General features: G+C 48.4%; 3 protein-coding genes across 8 annotated transcripts in view; 2 read left to right on the top strand and 1 right to left on the bottom strand.

Moving 5' to 3' along the window:
- Positions 1–2,249, top strand: part of ASCC2 (activating signal cointegrator 1 complex subunit 2) — a 33,679-nt gene extending 31,430 nt beyond the window's left edge. For all 6 annotated transcript variants that reach the window (XM_032229541.1, XM_032229540.1, XM_032229539.1 and 3 more), the window contains 2 exons: positions 301–377; positions 1,226–2,249. In XM_032229541.1, the coding sequence (XP_032085432.1) occupies positions 301–377; positions 1,226–1,397 (249 nt within the window). In that variant the 3' untranslated portion in view covers positions 1,398–2,249. The remainder of the gene's footprint in view (positions 1–300; positions 378–1,225) is intronic.
- A 3,093-nt stretch (positions 2,250–5,342) lies between these two features.
- LOC116516714 lies at positions 5,343–8,947 on the bottom strand. The gene is made up of 3 exons (XM_032229370.1): positions 8,944–8,947; positions 7,355–7,728; positions 5,343–5,599 (listed from the first exon to the last, which is right to left on the bottom strand). Exons 1-3 carry the CDS (start codon positions 8,945–8,947, stop codon positions 5,552–5,554), a joined length of 426 nt encoding a protein of 141 aa, XP_032085261.1. The 3' UTR covers positions 5,343–5,551.
- ZMAT5 (zinc finger matrin-type 5) lies at positions 7,687–21,431 on the top strand. The gene is given in 7 exon segments (XM_032230064.1): positions 7,687–7,771; positions 10,758–10,880; positions 12,193–12,220; positions 12,222–12,267; positions 13,756–13,845; positions 19,389–19,500; positions 20,232–21,431. Coding segments are annotated over 6 exon segments (522 nt in total). The 5' UTR covers positions 7,687–7,771; positions 10,758–10,764; the 3' UTR covers positions 20,362–21,431.
- Positions 21,432–22,874: the final 1,443 nt, after the last annotated feature.

The raw sequence follows: 22,874 nt of genomic DNA, 5'->3' as shown, positions 1-22,874 counted from the left end.
TTCGGCAGATCCTATTAGTGATCCGCGGGATTTAAAATTATGAATTTCGTGGTCCTTGAGGTCTGAAAGGTTGCGGATCCATGGTCTACAGATAGGAACCCAGATCCAGAGATGCAGCCAAGTAAAATACACACCACGACCGATTTTCAGTTATCAACGCCTCAAGATTCCCGCCCTATCCTCACCTTCAGGATGGCACCTCTGTCCCAAACTGTGAAACGCTCCCGATCTTTTCCTTGGACATTGGAGGGAGAGGAGCCTCAAAGCTTCTCAATGTTCTTTCTTTTCCTTTGTGAACAGGATCACTTCGTTCAAGACCCAGCAGTGCTGCGGGAGCGAGCTGAGGCCAGGCGGGCGACCTTCCTGGCGAGAAAAGGGTAAGGGTCCCCCCAGAGCCCCCCACCCCAACCTCTCCTGACCTTTGTGCCGTGTTCCAGGTATCCAGCCAAGGATTGTGATTTGCCAAGCTGGCTCGGAGGAGCGGTTCCCACCCAAATTAGAGGGCACCAGATATTTAGATCATGGAATACTAGGGATTGGGCCCATTCACCCTTGGCCAATAAAGAATTCCCTTCTCTTCTCTTCCCTTCTTCTGTTCCCTTCCCCTCTTCTCTTCCCTTTTCTTCCCTTCCCCTCATCTCTTCCCCCTTCTCTTCCCTTCCCCCCTTTCCTTCTCCTCTCTTCCCTTCCCCTCTTCTCTTCCCTTCTCTTCCATTCCCCTCATCTCTTCCCTTCTTCCCTTCCCTTCCCCTCTTCCCTTCCCTTTTCTTCCATTCCCCTCATCTCTTCCCCCTCCTCTTCCCTTCCCCCCTTTCCTTTTCCTCTCTTCCCTTCCCTTCCCCTCTTCCCTTTCCTTCTCCTCTCTTCCCTTCCCTTCTCTTCCATTTCCCTCATCTCTTCCCCTCTCTTCTTTTCCCCTCTTCCCTTCCCCTCTTCCCTTCTTCTCTTCCTTTCCCATCATCTCTCCCCTTCTCTCTTCCCTTCCCCTCTTCTCTTCTCTTTCCTTCCCCTCTCCTCTTTTCCTTCCCCTCTTCTCCTCTCTTCCCTTCCCCTCTTCTCTTCGCTTCCGTTCTAATGCTATTAATTCTAATTCTATTCTTTTCTATTATCTCTTCTCTCTTCTTCTTTGTGGCAGTCCCTCAAATATTGGAATGCTGCTATCATGTCAGCCCAGTGAAAGTTCGCTGGTTGAAGTTAACCAGCTTTCCCCGGTTTTCTCTTGCAGGCAAAAGCCAGATACTTCAGCAGCCGTGACGGGTGCTGCCAAGGGCCGCGGCCAAAGCCGAGAGACCGTGCAGGAGAGACGGAAGAAAGAAGCCAGCAAAGGGGCGAGGGCGAACCACAACAGACGCGCAATGGCCGACCGGAAGCGCAACAAGGGCATGATTCCGTCTTGAACAGTGGTGCGCCAGGGAGGCCTGTGTCCCCCTCCTCCCAGGAGAGAGAGAGACAGAGAGAGAAAGCACCTTGCCTTTTGTAAAGGAGTTTCCTAGGAAAGCACAAATCTTCACACAAGAACAAAGGATTACAGACCTGCAATAGGCCTGGGTTGTGGAAATTGTGTGTGTTGAGAATCCTTTTCTTTTAAAACCGCTCCTCCAGAAGCCTTTGCTGTTTTGAGTTGTCCTTATACGTTCAACTGTCAGACCCACCTCAGTCTGGTCTCCCAAGAAAGTGAAACCCTCGACTCCCATTTGATAGAAGTGGAAAGGCTCTTTTATGAAGAGATGCTGATGGCAGCAGACTCAGGCAGAACTAAAGTTCCCGTGAGCCGATATAGAAACCCCTAGTTCCCCCTAACCCTCCCCCCCATCCCCAGTCCACCTGTGTGTAGCCAACCCAGAGATGTTTTGGGAAACACTGAGGTGTTTGGGCTGGTGAAATTCTTGAATCCTTGAAGATGCCAGTGTGCCAACACGAACCAGATCCCAAACTGCTGTTCTTCCTCAACTGTCAATCCCACCTCCCCCATTTCCCATCGTCATAATCATACAGCTTTGTTGCCCATTTGTTCCCCCGCCCTCCCGTCCCCGATTGACGGCAGGACGCCAGCAAGGTACCACTCCCACTCAGCAGCCAACTGCTTTGCTGAATCATTTTTTCTTCCTGCGTGTGCGCGCGCCTGTGTGTGTCTTTTCTAGCAGAGTGAAACTTCCACTTAACTTGATATCGCACTGCAACATTTTGGCTTCTGGTGGCCACATTTTAAGGCCCTACGGTGAGTAAATAAATACATTCCAACATTGTGATCATGAGTGGGATGGGGATGTGTTTCCCTTGGCTCAAATGGCTTCCCAACAAGCAAATTGCATTCAATTCCCTTCTGCAGATTATCTTTGCTTCAGTGCACATCCTCCTGCAACCTAACCGAAAACCAGGGGCCAAAGGTCCTCAAAAGTGGCGCGGACTTACTGATTTGGGGTTCTTAGTAACACATACGAGGGCCGATCTTTCCTAATCTTCCACCCAAACTACACAGAATTTATTAGCATCTGAGGACAATGTTGATTTCTGCCAACCTAGCAGTTCGAAAGCACGTAAAAAAAAAATGCAAGTAGAAAAACAGGAGCCACCTTTGGTGGGAAGGGAACTGCGTTCTGTGCACCTTTGGCATTGAGCAAACATCTCGCTTAACAACCAAACTTTTGAGCTCAGTTATGGTCATAGGCTGAGGACTACCTGTAATAAAATAAAATAAAATAAAAAATGGCTACAGTGCTGCAAGGGACGCGGGTGGCTCAGGGGCTAAGATGCTGAGCTTGTCGATCAGAAAGTTCGGCGGTTCGAATCCCCAGCACCGCGTAACGGAGTGAGCTCTCATGACTTGTCCCAGCTTCTGCCAACCTAGCAATTCGAAAGCACGTAAGAAAATGCAAGTAGAAAAATAGGAACCACCTTTGGTGGGAAGGGAACAGCGTTCCGTGCGCCTTTGGCATTGAGCCATGCTGGCCACATGGCCACGGAGATGTCTCCAGACAGCGCTGGCTCTTCGGCTTTGAAACGGGGATGATCATCAACGCCGCCTAGAGTCAGGAATGACTAGCACCTATGTGTGAGGGGAACCTTTACAATGTTGATGCTAGCTTATTGAGTGATCACAATTCTTAAAATACCACACATCCCCAGAACAGTGTGTGCGCGTGTGGGCATGCCGAAGTGGCGCAGTGGTTAGGGTGCAGTACTGCAGGCCACTTCAGCTGACTGTTATCTGCAGTTCAGAGGTTCTAATCTCACCGGCTCAAGGTTGACTCAGCCTTCCATCCTTCCGAGGTGGGTGAAATGAGGACCCAGACTGTGGGGGCGATATGCTGACTCTGTAAACCGCTTAGAGAGGGCTGAAAGCCCTATGAAGCGGTATATAAGTCTTAACTGCTAATGTTAAGTATTCAAGAAATAGGACAGCTAGCACCTCATGCAAGAGGACAGGCAAACAGCCTGAAATCTTCTCCAAATGCTCAATACAGAATTACAGGCAGTCCTCAATTCCCAAACACAATGGAGTCCAAATTTCCATCGCTAAACAAGGCAGCGGTTGAGTTCTGCCCCACTTTACCACCTTTTACTACGGCCATTAAGCAAATCACTGCAGTCTTGAAGTGAATCTTTAAGCTTGTTTGTTGGCCAGTAGAGGCTGGCAAGGCGCCCTTCGATGTGAGTGACAGCGAGTCAGCCACACCCACCCAGTCACATGACCACCTAGCCACACCCACCTGCCTGGTCATTCGGCAGATCCTATTAGTGGTCCGCGGGATTTAAAATCATGATTTCGTGGTCCTTGAGGTCCGAAAGGTTGCGGATCCATGGTCTACAGATAGGAACCCAGATCCAGAGATGCAGTCAAGTGAAATACACCCCACAACCGATTTTCAGTTATCAAGGCCTCAAGATTTCCGCCCTATTGAGTTCTGCCCCACTTTACCCCCTTTTTACTACGGCCATTAAGCAAATCACTGCAGTCTCATTAAGCTTGTTTGTTGGAACCCGAGGGGAAGGTTACAAATGGCCTATCCTGGAAGCCCAGGACACGACCACTTTATAAGGGTTATGGCGAACCTGCCAGAAGTGGCACGCAGAGCCCTTTCACCATCACCAGCTGCTCTTCTGGTTTCCGGTGTTTGCATGCACACTGGCTAAGCGGCCTTCACACGGATCAGAAAATGAAGACCAGTTAGCTGGTGTGCATGATGCGCCAGCCAGCTGGTCTTCATGCACCCCAGAAACCTGAAGACAAGCTGGACAGCATGCATGTCTTTAAATCAAAAGAGCCGAGGTGGCGCAGTGGTTAAATGCAGCACTGCAGGCTACTTCAGCTGACTGCAGTTCGGCTGTTCAAATCTCACCGGCTCAGGGTTGACTCAGCCTTCCATCCTTCCGAGGTGGGTAAAATGAGGACCTGGATTGTTGTTGGGGGCGATATGCTGACTCTGTAAACCGCTTAGAGAGGGCTGAAAGCCCCATGAAGCGGTATATAAGTCTAACTGCTATTGCTATTAAATGCAGCTGGTCTGGTGCTGCGATGTACACAGGCCCATTTTGGCCGGAAAGATTCGCCGTCACTGAATTAAAAAAAACATGCCAGTTGCTAAAGCACCTGGATTTTGCTCACGATTACGGAGATGCTACGAAAGTTATTAAGGGGGTGAAACTGGCCTAAGTGATTTCCCCACTCACACACACACACCCGCAAGTCGTTGTAATTTGGGTCACTAAACAAATCAGTTGCAAGTTGACAATTACCTGTGACCCTAAAGTGAATCAAATCAAAATGTAATATGACCAGTGGGGTTCTCTCTCGCTGCCATTCCAACCAAAGCTGTAAGCAAGATATAGGATAACTTTTGTGGCATCCTGGGCTACAACTTGAGTGCAGGATGACTGGATTGAAAGGGGGGGGGGGGGAAACTTGAATTGAATTTATTATTTGTATGCCGCCCTTCTCCGGGAGGGACTCAAGGCAGCGAACAACTCAAAAGGGGAAAAGGGGAACATAGAACAGAATACAAGTAATTAAAATAACCAAGAATCACACAACCATACAAGTCGAGAGGGGAGGGGAACTCATCAACCCCAGGCCTGCCAGCAAAGCCAGGTTTTGACGGCTTTTCGGAAGGCCTGGAGAGAGGTGAGGGTCCAAATCCCTGCGGGGAGTTCGTTCCAGAGGGCCGGAGCTGCCACAGAGAAGGCCCTCCCTTGGGTAGTAGCCAGGTGGCATTGGCTGGTAGACGGAACCCGGAGGAGGCCAACCCTGTGTGATCTAATGGGTCTTGGGAGGTAATTGGCAGCAGGCGGGCTCTCAAGTAACCCCACACAAACCCCACAACCAAGCAGAGGAGTTCAGCATAGACTTGTCTTAGAGGGTGCATTTTATTAAGCGGTTTTTCAGCCGAAACAAAAGTGTCCTTTGAATCTTTTCATCACTTGGGAGTAGCGCACGCCGGGCCATCGTCCAAGGATGAACATCTGGTGGACAAACAGCTGGCCACAAACCAAAGGGCTGTTGGGTGAAGATGCAGGAGGATCCGACCGGAATCCAGGCTCTGCTTGCTGCGTCTCAATCCTGCTTGATTTCGTATTTGTGCTTGATGTCTTTCCACAGTCTCTGCAGGGCGAGAGACACGAACAAGCATGGAGTTAAGATATGGAGGATACGTGGGGAAATGCTGGCTTGTAACTAAGCAAAAACGTAATTCCTTAATGGCAGCCCATTCAAGACGCAGAGTGGAATTCACTGCCTCCCCCAAAGTACTTCAGGTACCTAAAGAGGAAAGTACCTTCAAGGGTTAACAAGATTATGGTCGAGTGTGTATACGTACAGTCTAGGTGCATTTCGGTACATCTATATACGCATGCATAGAATTCGTTGGAAGGGACCTCGGAGGTCTTGTATTTGTATTTTGTATTTGGTTTATTTGTATGGCCGCCCTTCTCCAGGAGGGACTCAGGGTGGCGAACAACTCAGGGGGGAAGGGGACATAAACACAGTACACATAATTAAATACACGAAAATCACACAGCCATACAGTCGAGGGAGGGGGAACTCATCACCCCCAGGCCTGCCGGCACAGCCAGGTTTTGATGGCTTTCTGGAAGGCCTGGAGAGAGGTGAGGGTCCGGATCTCCGCGGGGAGTTCATTCCAAAGGGCCGGAGCTGTTACAGAGAAGGCCCTCCTCCGGGTAGTAGCCAGATGGCATTGGCTGGTGGACGGAACCCGAGGAGGCTGACCCTGTGAGATCTAACGGGTCTTTGGGAGGTAATTGGCAGCAGGCGGTCTCTCTTCTAGTCCAACCCTCTGGCTCAGGCTTTTAGGAAACCCTATACCATTTCAGAAGTGCACATATACTACATTGTTGTGTATCTGTGTGTACGTATGTGTGAGAGAGAGCCAGTTAAAGCACCCAGCTAGAAACGAACGAGGCCATGAGTTCTAATTCGGCCTCGGGCACGAGGTCAACTGGATGACCTCCAGCCAGCGACTTTCTTTCAACCTCAGGAAGAAGGCACCGCAAGGCAATTAGAAATCTTGCCAAAAAAAAACCGCAGAGCCATAGCTAAGCAATCTCGGATCAAGGAAATTATGGTAGTTCAGGTTGAAGTGAAGGGTCCTTGGTGCTCTCTGAGCGTAATAGCAGTTAATAGCAGTTAGACTTATATATATACCGCTTCATAGGGCTTTCAGCCCTCTCTAAGCGGTTTACAGAGTCAGCATATTGCCCCCAACAACAATCCGGGTTCTCATTTTACCACCTCGGAAGGATGAAGGCTGAGTCAACCTTTGAGCCGGTGAGATTTGAACCGCTGAACTGCAGATAACAGTCAGCTGAAGTGGCCTGCAGTACTGCACCCTAACCACTACGCCACCTCGGCTCTAGCTTCTTCTTGCAGACGTTTTCGTGACCCAGGTAGGCAACATCATCAGTGCTAGGAGAGGAGGAGGAGGAGGACCCTGGGTGCTCTCTGACCTTGGTTGTTTTCTTGCAGACGTTTCATGACCCAGCTAGGTAACATCATCAGTGCTTGGAGGGACGACTGTGGAGGTCCTGGGTGCTCTCTGAGCTCGCAGAGGTGAAACCCACCCACGCCCCGTTTCATCCCAAGACGCCCGGCCTCCGCAGGTTTGCAATGCGGGCTGCAGGAGCCAAAAGCCGCACAGCTTGGCAAGCCCAGAAAGGCAGGCCGCAGCGAAGCCCCTGCTTTCCAAAAGGCGCGTTTGCCCTCTCTACCTAGAACCCGCGCGGCAGGCCGAAGCCGCGGCCTCGAGTGGGGGCGCCAGCCCGCCTGACCTTCAATTAACTCCCGGCCGCCTTTCACGCAAGTCCCCGGCTGGGGCCTGCGCGCCCTCCGGGGCCGACTTACCCCCTCGTTGAGGCGGCAGAAAATCGCCCTCCGTGGCCTGGTCGAAGCCCGCTCGAAGATCACGGCGCCCACCACGACCGTGAGAACCAGCGTGGACGTGCGGCGGAAGACGAACCGGTACAGCTGCTTGCACCAACGCCATCTTGGACGCTTGAGGCTACCGCGCAGGCGCGCTGCTGCCTTCGTGAGGCGGGAGTGAAACAGAAGCGTCCTCCTGCGCCGCGCTGAATTCTGGGCTTTGAAGTCCGGCTGCCGGCAGGCGGCGCGCTCTTCCTTAGGGACGGCTGAACTACGCTTCCCAAGATGCCCCGCCCGCCCGTTGGCTCTCAGGCCCGGACCGCGGAGGCCCTCTGGGAGGGTTGAGGTATGAATTCCTGAAACGGGCGGAGGGAGGAATGCGGAGCGCAGGGCGAGAGGGTGAGTTGGGGCTGCTGCTGCTGCTTGGGCGACCCCCTTTGTGGGTTATCCAGGGGTCCTGGGGAGAGGGCAGGGCAGGTACTACAGGTCCCCATCATTAATAAAGGAGAATATGAGTAGCTCAGGTTGACTTGGTGGCTTGTTTTGCAAGACGTTTCATGACCCAACTAGGTAACACATCAGTGCTAGGAGGGAGTGGGGTTTGCAGAAAGGAGGAGGACTGGGGTCCTGGGTGCCTCTCCGAGCTTGGTGGGGTTTTCTTGCAGGCGTTTCATGACCCAGCTAGGTTATATCATCAGGGTTAGGAGGAGGAGGAACTGTGGGGGGGGGGGAGTCCTTGATGTTCTCTGAACTTGGTGGTTTTCTAGCAGATGTTCATGACCCAGCTAGGTTATATCATCAGGGTTAGGAGGAGGAGGAGGACTGTGGGGGACTTAATGCTCTCTGAGCTTAGTGGTTTTCTTGCAGATGTTTCATGACCCAGCTAGACAACATCATCAGTGCTAGAAGGGAGCAGAGGGGAGGAAGACTGTGGGGGGGTCCTGGGTGCTCTCTGAGCTTGCTAGTTTCCTTGCAGGCGTTTCACGACCCATAGGAGATAACATCATCAGTGCTAGTATGGAGGTGAGGTTTGAAGAGAGAAGGAGGATTGTGTGTGTGGGGGGGGGGGGTCCTTGATCTCTCTGAGCTTGGTGGGGTTTTCTTGCAGATGTTTCATGGCCCATCTAGGCAAACATTAGTGCTAGGAAGAGGAGGACTGTGGGGTCCTGGATGCTCTCCTCTGCAGGGAGGAGGAGGAGGAAGAAGAAACCAATTTTGTCGTATTTATTTTGTACAATGATAATAAAGACTATAATATAAGAGAGGAGGAGGAGGAGGAGGAGGAGGAGGGAGGAGGAGGGAGGAGGAGGACTACTGCGGGGTCCTTGATGCGCTTTAAGCTTGGCTGTTTTCTTGCAGATATTTCATGACCCAACTAGATAACATCATCAGTGCTAGGAGGAGGAAGGAGGACTGTGGGGTTCCTGGGTGCTTATTGAATTCTTGACCTATGGATCTGCTTGGGTTTTATATTTTTGCCCAATCCATATTAATTTCTGCAAGTCCCACTTGGATGCAGTGATTAAATAGGAGCAGCGTCATGGCTGAAATGCACCATTGTCTTTATTTACCCATCAAATTGAAATTTAGGCTGCTATAATACACACCATAATTCTCCGAACAATTAGAAAAAAGGATGATATACAAAACTATCCGCTCTACTTACGTTTTGCACCAAGCTAACTGACACATGCGGTAAATGCTTAGTGAAAGCAAAACAGGGCCTCTGTTCACAGGAATAGTTGTTAACATGTCATCACTGACAAAGAGTTCTATGTAGTTCCTCGTTTTTGCCTGCAGGAAGTTCCAGATTCAATTTTGCAGCCCTGCAGGTGTTAGGAAAAAATTCTTCTCTGCGCGCAGTCAATTAGGAGCTGCCTTCCTACATTTCAAATCCCAGACTTGCCACTTATAATCAAAACCCAACAAATTGGAGCACAATCGCACTTGGGTTAGCTAATGATTTCCGAGCTGAGGCAGCCAAAACTGGTTGGGTTCATTTGTGGGGTAAGGTAAAGATAAAGGGTTCCCCTCGCACATCTGTGCCAGCCGTTCCCGACTCTAGGGGGGAGGTGTGCTCCTCTCTGTTTCAAAGCCGAAGAGCCAGCGCTGTCCGAAGGCATCTCTGTGGTCCATGTGGCCGGCATGACTCAACACCGAAAGCACACGGAACGCTGTTCCCCTCCCACCAAAGTGGTCCCTATTTTCTACTTGCATTTTTTTACGTGCTTTCGAACTGCTAGGTTGGCAGAAGCTTGGGACAAGTCACGGGAGCTCACTCCGTTACGCGACGCTGGGGATTCGAACTGCCAATTGCCGATCTTTCTGATCGACAAGCGCAGCATCTTAGCCCCTGAGCCACCGTATTGTGTGGACTTGTTTTTTTTTTTTAATTCTATCAGAATTTTACAATAAAAGTGTACAGGTAGGAAAAAAACACAGATAGGCAATGAGAAAAAAGAAAGAAAGAAAGCTTAAAATGTTGACTTCTGGGAGTCGAAGTCCACACGCATCTTAAAAGCTGGTGCGGTTGGAAAAGAGACTTTTCCTATGGTGTATTTTCTTTAGCCTCGATGGGGCAGTGGTTAGAGTGCTGTACTGCAGGGTGCTTCTGCGGACTGCCAGCTAACTGCCTGCAATTTGTCAGTTCGAATCTCACCAGGCTCAAGGTTGACTCAGCCTTCCGTCCTTCCGAGGTGGGTCAAATGAGGACCCAGATTGTTGGGGGCACAAGAGGCTGACTCTGTAAACGGCTTAGAGGGGGCTGTAAAAGACCTGTGAAGTGGTATATAAGTCTAAGGGCTATTGCTATTGGTTTTCCTCTTTCCTCCCTTCCTTCTTTCCTTCCTTCCTTCCTCTTTCTTTCCTTCCTTCCTTCCTTCCTTCCTTCCTGAGTCCCGCTGGGAATAGGGCGGCATATAAATAAAATGAAACCTGAAACCTTCCTTCCTTCCTCTTCTTTCTTTCTTTCTTTCTTTCTTCTTCTTTCTTCTTTCTTTCTTTCTTTCTTTCTTTCTTTCTTTTCTCTGACTCAGCCTTCCATCCTTCCGAGGTGGGTAAAATGAGGACCCAGATTGTTGGGAGCAAGGGGATGACTCTTTAAAACTGCTTAGAGAGAGCTGGGAAGCACTGGGAAGTGGTATATAAGTCTAAGTGCTAAGAAGGAAGGAAGGAAGGAAGGAAGGAAGGAAGGAAGGAAGGAAGGAAGGAAGGAAGGAAGGGCCATGGTGGTGCAGGGTTAGAGTGCAGTTCTGCAGGCTAATTCAGCTGAGATTGTTGGCTTCCTGCGCAATTTGGCAGTTAAATCTCACCAGGCTCAAGGTGGGCTCAGCCTTCCGAAGGTGGGTCAAATGAGGACCCAGATAAGAGCTATTGCTATTCACAGATTCAGAATGGGGAAGCGGTACTTTTGCGATTACTGCAACCGGACCTTCCAGGACAATCTTCACAACAGGAAAAAACACCTTGAACGGGGTGCAGCATTTAGAGCCAAGAAAGTCTGGTACGGCTCTTCTTCCGAGGTAGGAACCGAACAGCTTCTCTCGTTTCGGCAGAAGAGGGAGAGCTGCGGGGGTGAAGGAGAGCTGTTGGGTGCTCCAGATGTCCTTCTTCTCTTGTCTCTTCCGTACAGACATCTGGCTTAGCAGAGTTTTGTCAGTAGGAACCAGATGGTGGTGGTGGGACGGGATAGCCATGCATCCTTCTCCTGCAACTGGGAGCAGGGCGTGCGGAGCCCTCCCCATAATAAAAAAAAATATTGGATGTACACGGTACCGAGAGTCCTTAACTTGCAATCCTTCGTTTAGTTACCATTCAAAGTTACAGCAGCGCTGAGAAACACGACATAGTTTTTCACACCATTGCAGCATCCCCGCTTCACAACTGACTCATATTTATGAAGGTTTGCAGTGTCCCAGTGCTCTGACTGAGGCTTCCCGAGAGCCTGAAGCAAACTCCTTGTCCTGACAAAAAACCCCTTTATTAATTGACTGTGAATTCTGCTCATTCACATCCAGCAAAGTCTTTCCAGGGAGGATTTACAGTCACAGACCTCATCTGGCTGGGAGGTGCCAATCTCTGCAGAACTTGGCAAGGAGTCTCGGAGAGTCACAAACCAATGAAGAGAACTAATGGTCTCCTGCAAACTCCACTCCCCTTTTGCTCCTCTTTTATTCCCTCTGGGAGGGGCCATTCACCGTCCACCTGTGGCCTGACTCCCAAATCAACCCCTGTTCTTTGGCTGTTCCCTTCATCTGGCAACTCTGCGCATGAGCACACTGGGAACAGGCTCCAGCTGTTCTTCTGCCTCACCGATATCTGACTCCGAAGGCAGCTGATAACTGTCAGACGGCCCTGGCCCCCTCTCTGCCTCCGACACAGAGACCTCGTCCGAGCCTTCCCCAGACTCCAGGACTGGCCCAGGTTCCTCCCCAGCCTCCTCACTGTCCGAATCTGCTGGCAAGCCCCCAAGTTTCCGCGATCCTGTTTGGCAACCATATTGCCAAGCCAAGTCAAGTGAAGGCAGATTCACTTTATCCAACACGTGACTAACTGAACCGCTGCAGCGATTCGCATTAACACTCTGTCGAGAAAGGTCGTAAGATGAGGCAGAACTCAACCAGTGTCTCGCTTAGCAACGGGGATTTTGGGTTTGAGAGTTGTAAGTCGAGGGCTACCCTTAATCCTGAACTTACAACGTGTGTGTAGCTCCCCCTGCTTTTACGCCCAGAAAGAGAGTTTGTTCTAGGAACCACAGCTGTTTTTTTGACTTTTTTTTTAACCCAAGTAAACTCCTCCTCCTCCTCCTGTTGATTATTTTTTTTCTTTACAGATGCTGCAACCATCTTAACAGGAGGAACAGATGAAAAAACCCTGTCGGAAATTTTTGCAAACAGGTATGCCAAGAAAGGGTCTATGGATTCTAAGCCTCCGAGGACATAGATAAACCTCCAAGTGGCCAATGACCCTCTAAAAGGATGCAAATGACCAGCTGTCTGCAAGGAGTATAAAACCTCCAAGTGGCCTCAACGACCCTCATTTCATTCATTTCATTTTATTATATTTATATGCCGCCCTTTTCCCCCCGAAGGGGGACTCAGGGCGGCTAACAAATCAAATCAGGGAAGGGGGGGGTACAGACAAAAAAATAAAAAACGAAACATAACAATACATAATTAAAAACACACAAACAGTCATACCATTCGAGACGGGGGCAACAGCTCTTTAGCCCCAGGCCTGTCGGAACAGCCAAGTTTTAACAGCTTTGGCGGAAGGCCTGGAGGGTGGTGAGGGTTCGAATCTCCACGGGGAGTTCGTTCCAAAGGGTCGGAGCAGCCACAGAGAAGGCTCTCCTCCGGGTAGTCGCCAGTCGACACTGGCCGGCGGATGGAATTCGGAGGAGGCCTAATCTGTGGGATCTAATCGGTCTGGTGGGGGTAATTGGCAGCAAGCGGTCTCTCAAGTACCCAGGTCCAATACCATGAAGGGCTTTATAAGTGACGACTAGCGCCTTGAAGCGTATCCTGAGACCAATAGGCAGCCAGTGCAGCCTCGCGGAGAATAGGTGTTACGTGGGTGAACCGAGGTGCACCCACGATCGCTCGCGCGGCTGTGATCGCTCGCGCCACTCTAAAAGGATGCAAATGACCAGCTGACTGCGAGGAGTATAAATCTTTCCATTCCCCACCATCCAAGACAGAGCTGAAGAAGCTTCTTGGATGAGAAATGAAACATCTTCAAAACCAGAAAATCCAGTTATGCCTCTTGACAAAAAAACACTTTTGGGATATGCAGGACGAGATAATGTCATGTTAACAGTTGAATTTTTTTGATTGTCGTCTTTTTTTTTATAATACCCCACCTGATAACCCAAGTATTTATTTAGAGGGGGAAAATGCCCGGACCAAACATTATAATGTTGGATTTTCCCCTTTACCAGAGGGAGGCCTACTTGTGGAGGGCTGTGAAGCCGTTACCATGGCACCTCCACCACGCTGTACAGTAAAAAGCCATTTTATGGCAGTACAGTCAAAGCCATTTAAGGCACAACAGGATGTATCTTAACAGAACACCACCACCCTGAGGGGTGTTAGGGGTGTCTTACCCCCCACAGTATTGTCGCCAGAGAGTAAGTAATCTGTGTACCAAGTTTGGTTGAAAATGCTTGAGGTGTTCCAGAGCTATGCGGAACTAAACAAAGCCATTTTATATATATAGAAGATGTGGTCTTCGAGTTATGACAGTCCCGATTGGGCTGAAGGAAGGTGCTTCCCAGTCCTTCAAGTCTGATAAGATTTGTTGATAAGTGATTTGAGGTTAATGGAGGCAAAAAGTTTGAGAAGGACTTAAGGCGTTAATTGCTTCCCTTCATCCCTTCCTTGCAGGCCACTGCGATTTTGGCTCCAACTGTAGATTTTCTCACATGACGGGGTTGGATCTCGAGAAGCTGAACAGCATGTACAAGGTAAGAGAAGGTGAAGTGAGAAACACGTGACAGAATAACAGAGTTGGAAGGGATCTTGGAGGTCTTCTAGTCCAACCCCCTGCTTAGGCCACTACACCACTTCGGACCAATGGTTATCCAACATCTAAAAATTTCCACTGTTTGGAGCATTCACAACTTCTGGAGGGAAATTGTTCCACTGATTAATTGTTCTCACTGTCAGGAAATTTCTCATTAGTTCTAAGTTGCTTCTCTCCTTGATTAGTTTCCACCCATTGCTTCGTGTTCTACCTCAGGTGCCTTGGAGAATAGCTTGACTCCCTCTTCTTTGGGGCAACCCCCGAGATATTGGAAGACTGCTATGGTGTCTCCCCTAGTCCTTCTTTTCATCAAACTAGATTCCAGTTTCCTGCAACCGTTCTTCATATGTTTTAGTCTCCTGTCCCCTCATCCTCTTTGTGCTCTTCTCTGCACTCTTTCCATAGTCTCCACATCTTTTTATATCGCACTGATTGAAACTGGTCGCAGCATTCCAAGTGAAAGTTTTCATTCTTTATATTTTAATCCAGTCCAATGTTAAAACCCTCCCTCCATTAACCCTCACTATCCCACAGTATGTTCTGACCAAGGCTTCCCGAGAGCCTGAAGCAAAACGCCTCGTCCTGCCAAATCCCCTTTTATTAATGACTGTGAATTCCACTCATTCACATCCAGCAAAAGTCTTTCGAGGGAGGATTTACGGTCACAGACCTTATCTGGCTTGGAGAGCTGCCCAGGCCCGATCTCTGCAAAACTTCTCAAGGAGTCTCGGAGAGTCACGAACCAATGAAGCGAACTAATGGCCTCCTGCAAACTCCACTCCCCTGTCGCTCCTCTTTTATTCCCTTTGGGAGTGGACATTCATCATCCCCTGTGGCCTTACTCCCTAGTCGAGCCCCTGTTCTTTAGCTGTCGTTTGTCGTTGTTGTCGTTATTGGTTTTTGTATGCCGCCCAATCCCGAAGGACTCCGGGCGGCTCACATAAAACGGGGGAGGTGATAAATAAGACAATAAACAATATTAAATACACAACAGTCACAAATGGAGCGGGGCTGGCTATTTCAACAGCCCCCAGCCTGCCGGAACAGCCAGGACTTAGTAGCTTTAAACGGAAGGCCGGGAGGATAGTAAGGGTCCGAACAGAGCCGAGGTGGCGCAGTGGTTAAATGCAGCACTGCAGGCTACTTCAGCTGACTGCAGTTCTGCAGTTCGGCAGTTCGAATCTCAACCGGCTCAAGGTTGACTCAGCCTTCCATCCTTCCGAGGTGGGTAAAATGAGGACCCGGATTGTTGTTGGGGGCGATATGCCCGACCTCTGTAACCGCTGAGAGGGCTGAAAGCCCCATAAAGCGGTATATAAGTCGAACTGCTATTGCTATTGCTATCTCCACGGGGAGCTCGTTCCAGAGGGCCGGAGCAGCAAACGAGAAGGCTTTCCCTCCCGGGGGTCGCCAGCCGACATTGGCTGGCAGATTGGGACCCGGAGAAAGCCGAGCCTGTGTGATCGAATCGGTCTTTGGAGGTAATCGGCAGGAGGCAGGTCTCTCAGCTGTTCCCTTCCTCTGGCAACTCTGTGTATGCGCAGACTGGGAACAGGCTCCAGCTGTTCTTCTGCCTCACTCAGAGCCTACCTTTAAACCGTTAATATTTTACATGGCATGTTAAAATATATTGAAAAGGAACCACTCGCTTATATAATATCAGAAATCATTGGGGAGGAGATTGCTTTAAAATCACGGAGAAACTTATGCTTTAAATCACGACAAACTTACATCCCGAATGGTTTTTAATCTAGATTGACTCGTTTCTTATCTACTCTTTAAACCTCTTCTAGTTTTTAAGCAGCTAAGCGTCCTTCTTCCCCTCCTTCTTTTCCCATTGCGTTTATTTCTCCTCTGGGCCAGGAAGGTGGTTTCGATGGCTTGATTTTACTGCCTGCTGCTTACAATTTATAGGCTGCGTGTGTGTGTGTGGTGTTGTGTGTTTTTTCCTGATTGATGGTTGCATTTTTAATTTTACGGCTCTGGTTGCGAGCCACCCAGGAACTGTTGCTAGAACAGAAATCGATAAAACTCTGGCAGTCATTAAAACAGAGACACGGTGGGTCGCCTTCCCCTAATCCCTAGCCCACTAAGAAGCAGATAGAATTTCTCCTGAGAAAAACAGGGGGGGGGAAAAGGTTAGGAAGGTTTACTATGAAGTTGCACCCCTGTAAAGGTAAAGGTTCCCCTCGCACGTATGTGCTCGTCGCTCCCGACTCTAGGGGGCGGTGCTCATCTCTCTTAATCTGTAACTACCTGTATCTAAGGTGATTATAACCAAGAAATTGGTAGGAAAGAGATTTGACTATTCTTAGGTAGAAGTAAAGGTTCCCCTTGCACGTATGTGCTGGTCGTTCCCGACTCTAGGGGGCGCTGCTCATCTCTGTTCAAAGCCGAAGAGCCAGCGCTGTCTGAAGACGTCTCCGTGTTCACGTGGGCCGCATGACTCAAGGCCGAAGATGCACGAACGCTGTTCCCTTCCCACCAAAGGTGGTCCCTATTTTTCTCCTTGCATTTTTACCTGCTTTCAACTGCTAGGTTGGCAGAAGCTGGGACGAGTCACGGGAGCTCCCTCCGTTACGCAGGGATTCGAACCGCCGACCTTTCTGATCGACAGCTCAGCGTCTTACCCACTGAGCCACCACTGTAGCCATTCATTTTATTATTTTATATTGTTTTATTTCATTACAGATAGTCCTCAGCCTGTGACCATAAACTGAGCTCAAATGTTGGTTGTTAAGCGAGACGTTTGTTAAGTGAGTCTGCCCCCGTTGCATGAACCTTTTCTTGCAGTTGATAGGTCAGTCACGTGGTTGTTAAGCGAATTGGCTTCCCCACAGATTTTGCTTGTCAGAAGGTTTGCAAAAGGGGATGATGTGACCCCAGGACACAGCAACAGTCGAAAGAACAAGTCAGCTGCCAAGCCTCTGAAATTTTGATCGCGTGAACCAACTGAATGACAACCACCGAGCTTTGGAATGAAATAGAAAGGTGTATTTCAATTGGTGTTAGAACTTTGCAATAACCCCCCAACCCCCTTGGGATCTTCCCCATCCCACCTTTGCTAGATTAAGGGACGCGGCGGCTCAGTGGCTAAGACGCTGAGCTTGTCGACCAGAAAGGTCGGCGGTTCGAATCCCCAGCGCCGCAAAACAGAGTGAGCTCCCGTGACTCGTCCCAGCTTCTGCCAACCTAGCAGTTCGAAAGCACGTTAAAAAAATGCAAGTAGAAAACAGGAACCACCTTTGGTGGGAAGGGAACAGCGTTCCGTGCGCCGTCGGATCGTTGAGTCACGCCGGCCACATGACACGGAGACGTCTTCGTGACAGCGCTGGCTCTTCGCTTTGAAACAGAGATGAGCACCGCCCCTAGAGTCGGGAACGACTAGCACCTATGGTGCGAGGGGAACGGTTTTCTTTACCAGATCCTGGTCCGAAGCAAAGCGGGGTCAGATCCCATCACCCCTAGTCTGTGGAGAAGCACGATGGAGACGTAATCCGAAGGGCTCTCAAGGATGGAATCCTGACTTATAGTGTGAGAGCGTTTCATTCAGCCTCGCTCTGCCTGGCCACTGGCTCTCCATCAAAACCTCTCCCGAGTTCTGGCCCGCTAGTGATCTCCCGGTGCCTGGCTCTCATTATTATTCCACGGGCAAGAAGATGAATTGGCTGCCACTGTCAAACCGGCACAATCCGTCACTGGGCTTGAACAGTGGTGTTAATTTCACACCCTGTCGGGAAATGCTTGCCATTTTTTCAACATCCAGGCCTGGCTGGGCTCGGACAGGAGGTGGGCAGACTTCAGCAGGCAGAGAAAGAGGGGGTGAAGAAGTGGGGCACCCTCCCCCCCCCCCACACACACACATACACAGACTGAGAGTGGGCAGGCGAGCCGAACTTTGGTAGTTGGAAAAGGGGGAGACAGATGGCCTAGTGGTTAAGGTGCTGGACTAGAAAGCTGGAGACGGTGAGTTCTTGTCCTGCCTTAAGCATGAAAGCTGTCTGGGTGACTTTGGGCCAAATACCAGGAGACGGTGAATTCTAGTCCTTTTCTTGGGCCTGAAAGCTAATTGGGTGGCTTTGGGTTAAAGACCAGGAGAGGGTGAATTCTAGTCCCACCTGAGGGACTGATTTTGGGGCTATTCTGGACTCTGGTCCCATCCAGGAGCAAAGCCCACCTCCCTCTTATTCCCCAAGTGCAGGCAGGGAGCAGCTGGGAGGGAGCTTCTGTAACAGACCACGATTGCAAAGGCAAGAAAGACTCTATGGGGGGTGGCGCATGCATGCACAGGGATGAGGGAAGGGCGGTGCATTCCCCCCTGCGGCCTGTTTTTGGTTCCAGCAGGCTGCAGGGAGGTTTGCTAGGGCCAAACCAGAGCGCAGGGGAATGTGTGCATACGCAGGGAGGGAGGGGCGTGCGAGGTTAGTCATCACTGGTACAGAGTTTCCTGCCTGAGCAGGGGGTTGGACTAGAAGACCTCCAAGGTCCCTTCCAACTAATTCTGTTCTATTCTATATTCTATTCTATTCTATTATTCTATTCTATTATTCTATTCTATTATTCTATTCTATTATTCTATTCTATTATTCTATCCTATTCTATTATTCTTTCTATTATTCTTTCTATTATTCCTTCTATTATTCTATTCTATTCTATTATCTATTCTATTCTATTATTCTATTCTATATTCTATTCTATTATTCTATTCTATTCTATTATTCTTTCTATTATTCTTTCTATTCTATTCTATTCTATTATTCTATTCTATTTTATTCTATTTTATTCTATTTTATTCTATTATTCTATTCTATTATCTATTCTTTCTATTCTATTATTCTGTTCTATTGTATTATTCTGGTCTATTCTATTCTATTATTCTATTCTATTTTATTCTATCATTCTATTCTATTATTCTATTCTATTCTATCATTCTATTCTATTATTCTGTTCTATGTATTATTCTGTTCTATTGTATTATTCTGTTCTATTCTATTCTATTATTCTGTTCTATTCTATTCTATATTCTATTCTATTCTATTATTCTATTCTATTATTCTATTCTATTATCTGTTCTATTTTATTATTCTGTTCTATTCTATTCTATATTCTATTCTATTTTATTCTATCATTCTATTCTATTATTCTATTCTATTCTATCATTCTATTCTATATTCTGTTCTATTGTATTATTCTGTTCTATTGTATTATTCTGTTCTATTCTATTCTATTATTCTGTTCTATTCTATTCTATTATTCTATTCTATTCTATTATTCTATTCTATTATTCTATTCTATTATTCTGTTCTATTTTATTGTATTATCCTGTTCTATTCTATTATTCTGTTCTATTATTCTATTCTATTATTCTGTTCTATTCTAAATTCTATTCTATTCTATTATTCTGTTCTATTCTAAATTCTATTCTATTCTAATTTCTGTTCTGTTCTTTCCTATTCTAATCTAATCTAATCTTCTCCCCTTATCCTCCAAACAGAGGAGAGGAGAGCAAAAGAGGGGCAGCAGGATGGCACGGCGCTCCCGATGGGCACGGTCGAAGAATGGTTGGAGAAACACGCCAAACGGCGACGGGCAGCTGAGACAGACAGGTATGTATTCTCCGCCATCGGCAAGGAAAGCCGACAGTTACCCAGCCTTTCAAGGTATCCTAGCTCCACAAAATGGATACTGCAAGAAATTTCAGAAGTTGGCTTTATTGTTGGACGGTATACAAGTAGTCCTTGACTTACAAACCGTTCACATCGGTGACTGTTCAAAAGTTACAACAGGAAAAAGGGACCTACGACCTTTTTCATAGTTATAACCTTAGCAGCAGCCCCATAATCATCATCGTCTTTTAAAGACCCCCATAATCCCTCGCAGGACAGAATCTGGGCAACAGAATGGAGCTGAATGTTTACTGGCCGGATGCTCTTCCCTGTCGCCAATGCGGAGTTTTGTTCGGCAGATTATTCCTCACTGTGCCCAGAGAGAGAAATATCTGCCTCTACTTAGGATTGACTCACAGACCTCCTGATTGTGAGGTGAGCTCTAGGCCACCACACCACTCAGCCCCATAATCCTATGATCAAAATTCAGACGCTCGACACTGGTTCCTATTATGACGGTTGCAGTGTCCCAAGGCCATGGGGATCATTCTGGGGGACCACCAGGTTACTTAACCCGAACAACTGCCACGATTCACTTAACAATGGTGGCAAGAAAGGTCGTAAAGTGGGACAGGACTCGCTTAAACAACCGTTCTGCCCAGCAACAGAAATTTTGTGTGCTTCAAAGCGTAAAGAATGGCGTTGTGAAAACATTTTTTTTTCCTCCCTAGTCCTCTTCCCGAAGAAGAATTGGTTTTCCAGTACCCGCCTGGTTGGCCCCCGGTCCAGGAACTGCCGCCTTCCCTGAGAGCGCCCCCTCCTGGCGGATGGACGATCCCCCCAGGTCTCCACTGGGGCTGAGAGTGGCGGGAGATGAAACGATGGGCCGTTTCAGGCCGCGGATTCTCGGCCTTCCCCTGGAGAAAAGAGACAACTTAGCCAAACACGTTTCCAGAAATTCCTGCCCTGCCGGCTAATTTAGAAAGGACCGAAACAAACAGCGGGATAATTTATTTAAATGGTCTCCGTGAATGACTCCCAGCGCCGTGGGGCTTCCTTCAATGTGCGGTTCTGAGCCAGATCCAGCAAGGACCGTCTCCGAAATCCACTTATCAAGAGGTTGCTTTCGATGTGTGTTTATTGCCCGCAACCTCTCTGCCCCCTCCCCAACCCCCCCCCCAGGAGTTGCTCAATTTAAGCACCGTCAAAAAGAAATTATGTATTAATGAGGATTACCGTATTTTCCGGACTATAAGACACACTTTTTTGTCTCCCCAAAGTGGGTGAAAATGTCTGTGTGTCTTATAGACTTGAATATTGCCCCCCACCCACCTGCCGACCCTTTTCGCCCTCCACACGCCCCGTTTTCGGGCCTTTTTTTTTCTCGGCTTGTTTTCGAGACATTTTTCCCGGCCCGAATCTGCCACCAGCTCCGCTGGCCGCACCACAATACTGAGAAGCCCTTCACTATCTCCAAGATGTGGCGGGATCGGTGCCGAGAATGATTGAGGGTGCAAATAGTGTGTGGGGGGGGTTGCCTTGAAAAGTGGACCCACTTGTATATTTTATTATTTTTAGCAGCGTAAAAAAAAAATCTGCAATATAATATAGAGGTCTGGGGAGAAGTTGGTCCAAAATAGAAGCCTCCCTCTCACACACACACAAACACACACCCCAATATTTTGCAAGACACCCGCAGTTTTTCTCAGGCGGAATCTGCACTTGGCTCGGAGGTGACTTTGTTATTATGCTAGAGCCAATCGATTGTACCGGAGTTCAAATAAAGACGACAGCATCAACCGAGCGTCAAAATGCAGGGACCTTTGCTTGTTATCGATCCCGCTTCCTTCCACGATAGGCATGGCTATTTTCCTTCCTTTTCACGGAAAATAAGAGAAAGCTGCCCACTTAGAATTTCCCAGAACTGCGACGGCATAAAGGACGAACAAGCGAGCAAATAAATAAAATTGGTAAACACAGAAATGAAGATAGATGGATGGGTGGATGGATGGATAGATAGATAGATAGATAGATAGATGATAGATAGATAGATAAATAATAGATGGATGATGGATGATGGATGGATAGATAGATAGATGATAGATAAATAATAGATGGATTGATGGATGATGGATAGATAGATAATGGATGGATGGATAGATAGATAGACAGACAGACAGACAGACAGATAGATAGATAGATTTATTTAATGGAGCCTCTAAAATATTCTCAAAACTGCGTGGATACTAACGTGGTTAACTCTTTAGGTGGGCCAGGCCCAGAAACAGACTTCAGAAACAGGGCAGGGAGTCCTCGACTTAACAACAATTCATTTAGTGACTGAAGTTACGACGACGCTGGTTAAAGTGACTTACGACCGTTTTTCGCACTCACAACCATTGCAGCGTTCCCTCCCCCCATGGTCACATGATCAAAATTCAGAGGCGTAGCAACTGGCATGTACTTACGACAGCTGAAGTGTCCCGGGGTCTCGTTTTGCGACCTCCGGACAAGAGAAATCCACTGGGAAGCCGGATTCATTGAACGTAACAACAGCCCGCGATTCATGCGGCAAGAAGTTTGTAGAATGGGGCCAAAGTCGCTTAAAACCGCCGCCTCGCTTAGCAGCGGAAGGTCCGTGCTGTCCATTTTTGTCGTAAACTGAGGACTACCTATAGTCCCATTTCCCAGGCAGCCTCTGCCCGTCAGATTAGCAATAGCAGTTAGACTTATATACCGCTTCATAGGGCTTTCAGCCCTCTCTAAGCGGTTTACAGAGTCAGCATATCGCCCCCACAGTCTGGGTCCTCATTTCACCCATCTCGGAAGGATGGAAGGCCGAGTCAACCCTGAGCCGGTGAGATTAGAACCGCTGAACTGCAGATAACAGCTGAAGTGGCCTGCAGTACTGCACTCTACCCACTGCGCCACCTCGGCTCGGTTATAAGATTGACAGGCGTCTTGTTTTTTTTTTCAGAACGGGAGCAATAGTGACCAAAATAATCAGCGCTTAGTAATTTGGAGGAAGGACCCCGAGTTTTGTGTGAAGGACATAAAAGGGAATGATTTACTCCTTTTTATTATAAATGCCGTTGAGCAATTCCGTCCCTTGACTATAACAATGGAACATTGTGCTCTGCCTATGTACTCTATCGGGTGCATTTTAAGCAACACACACAAACACAATTTTCCTTAAAAAAAAAAAAAGCTCGTGCATAATGCACAGGCTTGGTCTTCCCATAAATCTTGTGCCTGCACCCATTCTTTTAAATGCCTTGTCATTTCTGTGAATTGCTTCCCAGCATCGGTGCGCCGCGTGCTTGGAGAAGCGATAGAAGAAAAAGGAATAGCCCCAAACGATGGACATGGCCCTG

This window comes from Thamnophis elegans, chromosome 13 (genome assembly GCF_009769535.1).
Source record: "Thamnophis elegans isolate rThaEle1 chromosome 13, rThaEle1.pri, whole genome shotgun sequence".
Lineage (NCBI taxonomy): Eukaryota > Metazoa > Chordata > Lepidosauria > Squamata > Colubridae > Thamnophis > Thamnophis elegans.
This window is presented reverse-complemented; position numbering and strand designations above follow the sequence as displayed.

Excerpts from the sequence above, each read along its gene's own strand:
- LOC116516714 (XM_032229370.1), bottom strand. Across the intron at positions 5,600-7,354 it reads TCTGCCGCCTCAACGAGGGG|AGACTGTGGAAAGACATCAA; the intron begins GTAAGTCGGCCC and ends CTCGCCCTGCAG.